Source organism: Centropristis striata, chromosome 4, assembly GCF_030273125.1.
Source record: "Centropristis striata isolate RG_2023a ecotype Rhode Island chromosome 4, C.striata_1.0, whole genome shotgun sequence".
Lineage (NCBI taxonomy): Eukaryota > Metazoa > Chordata > Actinopteri > Perciformes > Serranidae > Centropristis > Centropristis striata.
In genome coordinates, this window is record NC_081520.1 from 4,790,756 (window position 1) to 4,803,273 (window position 12,518).

Here is a 12,518-nt window from a genome sequence, read left to right on the forward strand (position 1 = left end):
TTTATTTATTTGGTGGTTTTGTCTAATTTAGACTACTGCTCTATAGTCTGGTCCACTACTTCATTGAGTAATATAAGGAAATTGCAGTTGGTCCAGAATAAAGCAGCAAGAATAGCTTTTTCTTGTGGATGGAGAACTAATGTAAATGCACAAATACATGCATTTGAGCATCAAATATGTTAAGTTACTGCACTGTAAACATACTTAAAATTGCAGTGTCATCATATCTGGTTAAGTGCATGGTCCTATATGTGGCCCTGTGGTAGTGACGATGAAAAATTGTGGCCCCCTGCAGCATTTAAGTTGCCCATCCCTGGTATATATATATAAATACCAATATATTATATTGCAAATTTTGGGTGTACATTTTTCTGTGTGTGCTTGTTTCTGTCTTGTATGCTTGTTTTACTTGCTGTTCAGCACTTTGTAACATTTTGTTTTGAAAAGTGCTCTATAAATAAAGTTTATTATTATTATTTATGATAAGATTCTTGGAGGAATTTAAAAAAAACTAACCAGCATACGTACATTTTCAATCTCACAGCATAAAATGTCTTTTCCATTGCATCCAATTGCCGGGCTGCAGCTTACTCTTACCTCACCATTCCAACCCGAACCTCTTTTAACGTTTCTTTCAACTTTTTGTTTTTCTTCTCCCCTTGTTCTTGCAGTCTTCTTATTCTGCCTTGACTTAAAAGTCCAATAAAAAGAAAGCCTTGGCCCGTGCCTCCCCATGCCCCTCCTCCTTCTGTCTTTTCAATCCAGCAGTGTGTGAGGCGAGATTACAATCAGACTTTTGTCATCAGTGAATCATTCAAATGGCGGAGGAAGAGGCAGAGAGAAAGAGGACAAGAGAGTCAATGATCTCTGATGGCAGCGGCAGCGCAGCTAACGATTTCCATCTAATTGCTCCTCCTCCACTCCTGGAGAGTGGCGAGGGATGAAGAGAAGAGGGCGGGAGAGAGAGAGAGAGAGAGAGAGAGAGAGAGAGAGAGAGAGAGGGAGAGAGAGAGAGAGAGAGAGAGAGCAAATAATGAGTAGCCATTCAGGCTTCAACACTCACCTCTGATAATGATGGGATAGTCAGGCCTATTTGCTCCTAAGATCCTCCACCTCCTCTTTGTCTCTCTATCCTCATCCTCCTCCCCTCTGCCAATATTTTTTCCTCAGTCTAAATTGACCTCTTTCTCACACAAAGAAGACACAATAGAGGAGAAAAACACTACAGGATATTTTTGTGCCTTCTTTGGTCAGAATAGAGAAAGTGACAGTTTATTTGTTCATCTCTTCTAATACTACAGTATCCCTGACCCGTCTGATGGCTCCCTGGGTGCTCCACAAATCATTCAAGGATTTCTCTTAAAAGTTTCTCGGACTAATCTTGACAAAACTTGGGGAAATGGTGCATCTCCTACCCGTGTTCCAACTTTTTAAGGGTTGCTCTCACTGCATTTATGAGATATAATCACTCAGACTTTTATTTTAGGAGTGACCAGCTCAGACGGGGACTGCATCAGCCATGGCGGTAAGTGGTCTATTGTGATGTTCCTTTGTGGGAAAAACTTCCAACCACTCCCTGGTTGATACATACAGTAGTGTTCAAAATAATAGCAGTCCAATGTGACTAACCAGATTAATCCAGGTTTTTAGTATATGTTTTATTGCTACATGGCAAACAAGGTACCAGTAGGTGCAGTAGATTCTCAGAAAACCAACAAGACCCAGCATCCATGATATGCACGCTCTTAAGGCTGTGCAATTGGGCAATTAGTTGAAAGGGGTGTGTTCAAAAAAATAGCAGTGTGGCATTCAATCAGTGAGGTCATCAATTTTGTGAAAAAACAGGTGTGAATCAGGTGGCCTCTATTTAACCCATTGAGGCCTAAAACGCCTGTAAAACCTCTGGGCGATTTTAAAATAAGCCCATAAAACCTGTTGGGCCTGTTTTTCTGGAAATTCAACAGAAGTGTCAACGCTTTCTTCTAAATAATAGATTTTTCAGCCTCTGTAGCAGACAGAAATGAAATTCAAAAAGTATTTGAGAGCTTATACAAATACTACAAAACAACATATCCACTTTCCAGGCTTCAACGGGTTAAGGATGAAGCCAGCACTTGTTGAACATGCATTTCTCTTTGAAAGCCTGAGGAAAATGGATGGTTCAAGACATTGTTCAGAAGAACAGTGTACTTTGATTAAAAAATTGATTGGAGAGGGGAAAACTTATAAAGAGGTGCAAAAAGAGGTGTCGGGTCTTGTTGGTTTTCTGAGAATCTACTGCACCTACTGGTACCTTGTTAGCCATGTAGCAATAAAAATATACTAAAAACCTGGATTAATCTGGTTAGTCACATTGGACTGCTATTATTTTGAACACTACTGTACATATTTGACCATAGCACACATTTAAGCCCTGACTTTTACTTGTGACAAACATACATTTGTAAAATGTTAAATTTCACATAAAGACACCAAGACATTGAGGAACACCATAAAAAAAAACTTTGACCTTTTGAATGTGATGCTAGAATTGAAATTTTCTGTTGAGAATCACCCTTATTGTCAACATACCTACACTGTAAAAAAAACCCTGTTTTTTTACGGTAAAAAAAACGGCAGCTGTTGCCACAACTTTACCGTAATAAATACGGTGCAACTTTTTGTAATATTACGGTAAAATGATATTACCACTGTTGATTTCCCGTTTAAGATTGCCATTTTATTCCATATTCTACCATAAAAAATAAAAAGTTTTTCCATCAAAAGAAATGCTGTTATGCCGTCTAATTGACAAGAAAATACTTTATAAATGACGCATGAATTAAAGATTTTACCATTAAATATTACAGTATATTTCTGCTAGAGATATGGTGTTTAGTACATTTAACAGTGAGAAAAAGTATTTTTACAAAAAATAAATGCAAAAATGATGGCTTTTATATATATTACAGTATATGTTTTGCTACAAACACAGTGCCAGTGTATTTTACAGTGGAGTAATGTATTTTTAAAAAATGTAATAAATTCTGTTTTGGCTGATATACATTTATGGTGTTTCATTGTTGCTGAAACTGAATTAAGCCATTTAGCATTTTAAGGTTGTTTACTGTCATGGTTGAGCAGTTTTTCACCGTAAAATCTACAGACATTTTTTACAGTGTAGGAGATCCATACATTCCCTGAATGTTCTTGGTCTTTCTTTTGTGATTGCAAAGTTTCATGAGGCTGTGATTATCCTAGACAGCTCATTTTATACAGTGAGGACAAGTTTCACTGCAATTAAATGCTACTATGGGGACTACCATCACACATGATTACAGTTGGACTCACTTATTCCACAGGCGTCTCAGCAATTGAGTCATAGCCAATTTATGCAATTCCAAAACTGTGTAGGGACCCAAGCATGCAAGATTCTGCTTCTAACTGCATGGGGGGCAAAGGGGCAAGTCTGTAAAAGGGAGACTTGTGGGTCCCCATAGAACCCATTTTCATTAAAATATCTTGATATCAGAGGTCAAAGGGCACCTTTGAAATTGGCTTTGGTGCATTCCAATGGATAACTTGACTTCTAGTTTCATAGAATAGCAGTATCTTCACTGTGGCATCAAAGCAAGGCAAAGCTCACTACAACCTCTGAAAAACAATATGTTATCTGGGCCCGCCCAACATAACTGTAAGTAGGGCTGCACGATTATGGCCAAAATGATACTCACGATTATTTTGATCAATATTGTAATCACGATCATTTATCAAAATTATTCATCATGTTAGGGAAAACATCTGTATTTTTATTGCACTACTTTTTTTGCACATACACACTGTACTGCTACAGAGCTAACTTTTAGCCTATTAGCAATTTGCAGACTGGACGCTAAGGGGTTAACATCCCCTCTGGCTCTGCAGCTGGGAAAGACTGCTGCAGGAGGACTGTGCCACTACGACAAGCGCCTTGTTAACAAGAGTAAGAACGAGTCTCCAAAAGTCTCCAATGACACCAGAAAAAGTCGCTGGATTTGTCGTGAGTCGCTTTTTTGAAAAATAGTTGCTAAGGGGGTCTAAAAAGTTGCTAAATGTAGCAACAAATTTGCTAAGTTGGCAACACTGCTTTGCCAGCTTTTACAAATGGCGCGTGTTGTTGTGGCGTCGAGTATACACACTGTACTGCTACAGAGCTAACTGTTAGCCTGTTAGCAATTTGCAGACAGGACGCTAAGGGGTTAACATCCCCTCCGGCTCTGCAGCTGGGAGAGACTGCTGCAGGAGGACTGTGCCATTTCGACAAGCGCCTTGTTAACAAGAGTAAGAACGAGTCTCCAAAAGTCTCCAATAACACCAGCAAAAGTCGCTGGATTTGTCGTCAGTGGTTTTTTTGAAAAATAGTTGCTAAGGGGGTCTAAAAAGTTGCTAAATGTAGCAACAAATTTGCTAAGTTGGCAACACTGCTTTGCCAGCTTTTACAAATGGCGCGTGTTGTTGTGGCGTCGAGTATACACACTGTACTGCTACAGAGCTAACTGTTAGCCTGTTAGCAATTTGCAGACAGGACGCTAAGGGGTTTACATCCCCTCCGGCTCTGCAGCTGGGAAAGACTGCTGCAGGAGGACTGTGCTGCTTCGACAATCGCCTTTAAAATGGAAATATTGCCGACGATCAGGTTAATTTAATCATGGCGGCAAAAATCGTGATCACGATTAAAATTCGATTAAATGTGCAGCCCTAACTGTCACTCTGCAGTAACTTGCAGAATCTGGTAGACATTTTGATCCAAATCTCAACTATAACAAGCAAGAATTTTAGTATATTATTTTCTATGTATCTGAGAATGTTTTGTGATTGTTCTTGCTCTGTCTTTTATTGTTTTTCTTTTAATACAAGAATTGTTTTTAGCCTTATGGCATTTCTTTTTGTAATTAACTGCTCTCTGTCGAAGCACTTTGTAAGATGCACTTTTTAAAATGTGCTATATCAATAAAGTTATTATTATAAGTACAAAGTGATTTACAGTCTTCTGTTATCTGTTGATCTCTAAAATAGAAAGAATAGACTTGATTCTTGTAACGCTCTAACGCTCTGTCTTTAATTAATCCCAAATTGAGCAGCTTGGCTTTTAATTGTAACTATGAGGAAAGAACACATTATCCCAATTTTAGCATGTCTTTACTGACCTTCACTGCATTCAGAATTCAGAACAAAATTATATGAATTACTTACAAGCCATATTTATTTATCCAGTATCCTTAAGTAAGTGAGTTCTGCTCCTCTAACCGATCTTAAGTTTACATTTGGAACAGCCACCGTGCATTTGTTGTCATGGAGTGGAAATTTGTTCACAATCTGCACTACTACTCCAGTAGTTTTATGATTTCACATAATTTATCATTTTTGTAATTCATCAGGCTTCAAAAAACAATTTCATTACTGTCTCTTATGTCCTTTGTGTAAGAACTCCGTAACTATGTTAGGGAAAGTGCATTACATTTCATATTGATCTGTTTTGTTACTATCAGTTGAATTTCTTGTTTTGTGATTCATGGCAGAAAATTGTATTTGTTCAGAAAAATGAAAAAAGCCCAGACTTGACTTTGACCTTTGACTAGCCAGGGTTAATGAAAATAAAAGTGGGCTATTGTATGTGAAGGTATTATTGGTGCGAAAAAAGTTGACAAAGACGACGTTTCAACTATAATTACAGTTAGTATTATTTAGTTTTGTAACCACAAAATACAGTTCCAGTTAGTTATCGTTTTTTTAAAAACTCTTGTTTTTATTTTTATTTCAGTTAACGAAAATGTTTTTTCAATTCTAGTTTTCGTTTTTTTTTTAGTTTTCGTTAACTATAATAACCTTGGTCTGATTAAATCATGGAAGGCCTACTTTGACTCTTTTACATTTCTGGTGTTACAAGTCATCTGGTTCCCTTGTTAACTAGTGACAGGATATTCTGTGATTCAAGATGTCAGTAGTAGCATCCTGCATATTTGTGAATTCAAGTACATTTCAGCAACCTAAAATGAAGGTTATGCGAAACCATGTGAAACTGAGTCCTGGCATTTCACTGGAGTGCTGCGACATTACTACTCCTCCTCTTCCTCCTAAAGATGCTCTTGAAAAACCATAACTGGATGACATGAAAATACAATTGCTAATCAATTTGCTATGTTAATATTATTACTATTATTATTATTATATATACTGTTGCTGCCATTACTATTATTACTATATACTGTAATATACTACTTTTATTATACCGGCCTTATTTATTATCATTATTATTATTATTAATACTATTATTATATATTATATATATTATATACTGTACTATTATTATTATTATATACCGTCTAGTCACTATAGCATTGTTGCCATCATATCACCAGTTTAATTATTACCATCATCTTGCCAACCATCCTACCAACTGATGATGTTCTTTCTTTAACTTCTTAAGTGTCCTTGTTCTTGTTCTATTCTGTGTTTTTTTCTATTGTTGTTTTTATTTATTCTACCTCAGTATTTTATTTTATTGTATTTTATTGTACTTGAATACCGGACTGCTGTGACAACCGAATTTCCCTCCGGGGATGAATAAAGTAATCTATCTATCTATCTATCTATCTATCTACAAACAATCACCCAAGCCTAATTGTTACATTAAGTTATTCATACGTTTCCAGGAAACTCATTGAAAACCATTAAGACTTCAGTGGATCTGGTGCACCTTTTAGGATGCATTAGTCAACAAAATGACTACCAGCATAATTTCATTAACGAAAATGCTCAAGATTAAAGTATAATAGGTATATGTGGATGCAGATTGAGCAGTCACAGAAAACAAAGGCATCAAACTGAACTAGTTTCTCTTGTGGATGAATCAGTTCTGCTTGAAGGAAAAGTCTCTAGAGTTAAACAGGAGGATGTTCTGATCTTTCTGCCTGAGGAAAGTTTCTATGACAAGACAATCCAAACAACGGGAGCTTGGGCTGATTTTGTCCCACAACCTCACCAACCTTGGATCTCTTATCCAAAAATAATAGTAGCTTGTTTGAAGCTTCCCTTCCTTCCCTTTGTACCGGGCTTCAATGCTCCTGTAGCTCAGCAGGAATTTATCCCTGATTTATCGATTTCACTAAAATATTTAAAACAAAGGCTGGTGTTTTACCTTTTGTCCTGACCCTTGAAGTTCTGTATTTTTAGGCCCATTGATCCCACAACAACAAACAAGTGAATGCAATTAAAACTTTTTTTCCCATTCTGAGGGGAGATAATGAGAAACATTGTGTGCCTGAAGAAATATGATTTCTGCACTGCAAAAAAGGTGTGTCTAAAAACAAGATAAAAACACTAAATCTGAGGGAAATGATCTTGCTGCATGGACAGATAATTTACCTTGACAAGATTTCTTAAATTAAGATTGTTAAATCTAGAAATAAGCATGTTGAACGCTTAAAATAAGAAATTAACTCTTGAAACAAGATAAATTAAAGCTGCCAGCAGCGATGAACTGGCAGAGTGCACTGCAAATTATTTGTTTCTTACCAAGATAAAAAAAAACTTTAGATTTAGAAGTGCCAGATAATTTATCTTGTTTTGAGAGTTATTTCTTATTTTAAGCATTCAACATGCTTATTTCTAGATTTAACAATCTTAATTTAAGAAATCTTGCCAAGTGAAATTATCTGTCCATGCAGCAAGATCATTTCCCTCAGATTTACTGTTTTTATCTGGTTTTTAGACACCCTTTTTTGCAGTATACACCCCTACGGTTGGACTTTTTTTTTTAACAGAGAGCAAATTTATTTCATTTTTAACTGTACTCATTTCAATCTTCATATAGTCTTGTCCCTGATCTTGTATGTACTTTAATTGATGTTGAATGTGGTGTATGAGAATTGTGGTTGATTGTTCTTATTTTATCATGGTGCTGTCTTCTTGGCCAGGCCATTCTTGAAAAAGGGATTTTAATCTCAATGAATTTTACCTGGTTAAATAAAGGATATTGATTGATATTGATTGACAAATCAAAATGTTCTAACTTTTATTCGATATGTTATATGTCAATAATTTTGTGCTTTGATGCCCAAACTGTCACGTTAGTTGGGATTTCACCAGTGGCGGTTCTACACAGGGGCCTACAGGGGCCACTGCCCCTGTGAAGAAGCCCTTGGCCCCTGCTGTGGCCCCTGTGCCAAATTAATAATAAAATGATCAATTTATAACGATGAATGATTGAACAATTCTTACCTATTTTTTGTTCAAACAATATCTCATTGTACACAAAATGAACCCAGATTGTGTACATTGTATAATAGTTGAATTGTGCAATAAAAGCTTGTGTATATATAAAGAAAAGATAATTCTCACTGTACTGCACTTTCAAAATAAAAAAAAGTAATTATGCACAAAAATGAGAAATGTCATTGTCGTACAAAAATAATTGTTATAGTTGGTAAGTCTCATTGTTTCAATCAATGTATTTGTATCTTCCAAATATACTTAAATTAGATTTTTAAATAACCTAAAATAAAGGATTTGAATGCTTAAATATCACCTTTGGCGTTTTTTAATGTGCCCCTCTGATTAAACACTGGCCCCTGCTTGGCCCCCACAGTAAAACTGGTCTAGAACCGCCACTGGATTTCACTGTTGATGATTACCGCCAGTTACTTTCATCAAGTCTTTATCGACTCTTTCCATCATTCTGCATTGCTTTATTCCCACCAACCTGCACAAGGAACCAGGAGAGGAGCACAGAGACCCAGGGGTTACCGCTGTGGGACGTCTTCTTAGCCGGAGAGAGGACCTTACCTGTAGCGATAAAAATACATCTTGGTCAAAACCTTCAACATTACGGAACATTGAAATGTGGAAACACTATTTTCCTGCAACAAACTTGGACCTTCAAAAACACACATAAGAGAAACGCCACATGCACACTTGAAAGGACATGAAAGGTTTATTCAAAGAAAGAATGGATTGAACCACCATCCTTGGGTTTAATGGAGAACTTCCTCTCAAGCATTCTCTATTAAATTTCTCCCAACACTGAAAAATGGAACACAATTTTGGACACACTGTGGGCGTGAGGTAAATTAAACAGCAGGTGGACATTCCTTGTGGATTAGATGCCAATCACACAGAGATGCCTGTTCACTTATTAATACTGCGGTTTAACTTGAGCTCCCCTATTGACACCTCCTCCTCACTGCTATCGCTGATGATTTCTGACACTCGACTTCCCACAAGTCTTCATGATATATTAATGTGATCACTTGGCATGCGAAGAGGACAGTTTCTTAGTGAGTCACACAAAATAGAATATGAAATAAGGAACAGAACATTGAAAGACGAAAGAAGGTTCGACGTTAGTGTTTTTTTTCACGTGTTCGTGTTCGTTTGGGCACGTGGGTCGAAAATCTACTTGCCCCAATACAAATTGTTTTATTTATTGGTGCAGACTCAAGAAAGACATAGGTTAATAGTTTAATATAAAGATGATATACACTACTGGTCAAAAGTTTTAGAACACCCCAACTTTTCCAGAATTTTATTGCAAATGATGCAGTTTAATGTCTCAGTGTACTCTGAAATTAATGCATATAACAAAAAACAATTGAAGTTAAAAAAGAAATCAGAGAATCAATTTAGAAAGGAAAATGTATTCTAAACCTTTGACTCATCAAAGTAGCCACCTTAACAGATAGAACAGCTGAACACACTCAATGGAAATCAAATATTCTTCAGAAAGTTTTTCCCAACTCTGTTGCAGAAGTTCCCTTAAATGTGGAGCAACTTGTAGGTTGTAAGTGATCAAGAAAAGTTGGGACACCTGTAGGAATTGGTAGCAACTTAGCAACTTTCAAGGCTTGATCGACCTCCATTGCTGCAGAACTGTGTTTTGAAAGTAAAAAAAAGATTCAAAATCACATTTTATGTTGGACTAAAGGACTAAAAAAGACACAAAATGACCAAAAAAAGACACAAAATGACAAAAAAGACACCAAAAGACACAAAATGACTAAAAAAAGACACAAAATGACTTATGCACATACATTTGAGCATCTGGAGTTACCAACCCACAAACTATGAAACAGACAAATCAGTCATTGTTTTTGGGCCTCACGCAGAAAACGTGATTTAACCCAAATAGGCCTAAAACGCCTGGAAAAAATGCCTGTAAAACCTCTGGCCGATTTTAAAATAACCCCCTAAAACCTGAAGTTTTTCTGGAAATTCAACAGAGGTGTCAACACCTACTAAATAATAGATTTTTCAGCCTCTGTATCAGACAGAAATGAAATTCAAAAAGTATTTGAGAGCTTATACAGTTACAGTTACAGAAGTTTACATACACTATATAAAAAGACACACATGCTTTTTTTTCTCACTGTCTGACATGAAATCAGACAATCACTTTTCCTGTTTTAGGTCCGTTAGGATTACCAAAATTATTTCTATTTGCTAAATGCCAGAATAATGAGAGAAGGATTTTTTTAGACATTTTTTATTACTTTCTTCAAAGTCAGAAGTTTACATACACTAACATTATTATGCCTTGAAACAATTTGGGAAAGCTCAGATGATGCTGTCATGTCTTTGGAAGCTTCTGATTGGTTTATTGACAACATTAGAGTTAATTAAAGACACACCTGTGGATGTATTTTAAGGCACACCTGAAACACACTGCTTCTTTGTGTAACATCATGGGAAAGTCAAAAGAAATCAACCAAGATATCAGGAAGAGAATTGTGGACTTGCGCAAGTCTGGTTCATCCTTGGGTGCAATTTCCAGATGCCTGAAGGTTCCACATTCATCTGCTCAAATAATTATACCCAAGTATAAACACCATGGGAATGTCCAGCCATCATACCGCTCAGGAAGGAGACGGGTTCTGTGTCCTAGAGATGAACGTGCTTTGGTCCAAAATGTGCATATCAACCCAAGAACAAAAGCAAAAGACCTTGTGAAGATGCTGGCTGAAGCTGGTAAGAGTGTGTCACTATCCACAGTGAAACGAGTGCTCCTGCCAGGAAGAAGCCATTACTCCAAAAGAAACATAGAACAGTCAGATTACAGTTTTGTCAGACCACAATTAAGGTCTTTGTCTCTGTGGGCATTTGCAAACTGTAATCTGGCTTTTTTGTCAGACAGTGAGAAAAAAAGCATATGTGTCTTGTTATATAGTGTATGTAAACTTCTGGTTTCAATTGTACCTGTGGTTTTCATGAGAAGTTGAGTTTTTTTGTCCTAACCTTCAATAAAGTTTTTTAAAAAATCAATGTGTTGGGGGCGTCCCAGTGGCTCACACTGGTAGAGCGCGTACCATTAAGGCTGAGTTCGGGTGAGACCCGGGTTCGAATCCGGCCTGAGGTCCCTTTGCCGCATGTCCTCCCCTCTGTCTCCCCCTTTCTATCTATCACTTTCATTAAAAGCAAAAATGCCAAAAAAAAAATCTTAGGTGGGGGTTAGGTGCCTTGCTCAAGGGCACTTCAGTCCTTGACCGGGATTCAAACCGGTGACTCACCAGTTGCAAGCCCGATTCCTAACCTCTAGGCCACGGACTGCCCAAACTTGCCAGGTACAAGAAATTTTGCTTTATTGGACTTTATAGAGAAACAGTGTAAAAAATAAATAAATAAATAAATAAAAATAAATAAACAATTTAAAAAAATGCCAACAAAAAAGTCTAACTGGACCGACAGTGACAATCAGAAACATCTGTCATTAAGGAGAGGCAAGGATATCATCAGACAAATTAAAAAATTGGCTCCCAAAATGTAAAAATGCTGAATGATGAAGTGGCTTTGTGACTGTGATTTGGGCAGCGTCCTGCCTCCTGCATGCTCTAGCCCTGGCCTCTACCACACAGAGGATTTACAATAAGTGGGAACACATCTGATCCTGTTATGTGCTGCATGTGTGAAGGAGTTCATATACAGTAGGGAGAGAGCTATGGACTGTATTTGCTTAAAGCAACAGAAATAGATTCACGAACCTCAGACCTCAGAGCTGCAGAGATAATGTTACAGTTTACAGAACAGATCAGATTGAGACAATGGATAGCACTTTATAATGTTACTGACATTTAAACAAAATATATGTAATTAACTGCATGTCTAGTCAAGATAAGAGAGAGTGAGGGAAAGTGAGTGGGCGGGCGAGACAGCCAGAGACAAACTTAGCTGTCACATAAGTATTTAATACCTCACAGGGCTGTATGGTTTGTTGGAAGACTATTTCTCATACAGCCTCACAGTTTTTCATACATGATATTTTATCTTAGACGATGACATCTCTTACACTGTAAAAAACAACAACTGTTTTTACAGTAAAAAAAAACGGCAGCTGTGGTGAGCAGAACTTTACCGTAATTAATACGCTGCAACTATTTCTAATATTACAGTAAAATGATGTTAGCACTGTTGATTTCACATTTAAGATTGCTATTTTATTCCATATTTTACCGTAAAAAATAAAGTTTTTTCCATCAAAAGAAACGCAGTTCTGCCATACAATTGACAAG

General features: G+C 36.9%; 1 protein-coding gene across 1 annotated transcript in view; it reads right to left on the bottom strand.

Moving 5' to 3' along the window:
• Window positions 1-12,518, bottom strand: part of zgc:153039 (uncharacterized protein LOC767698 homolog) — a 118,368-nt gene that overhangs the window by 50,915 nt on the left and 54,935 nt on the right. The window contains exon 8 of the mRNA XM_059330739.1: window positions 8,720-8,802. Within this exon, the coding sequence (XP_059186722.1) occupies window positions 8,720-8,802 (83 nt within the window). The remainder of the gene's footprint in view (window positions 1-8,719; window positions 8,803-12,518) is intronic.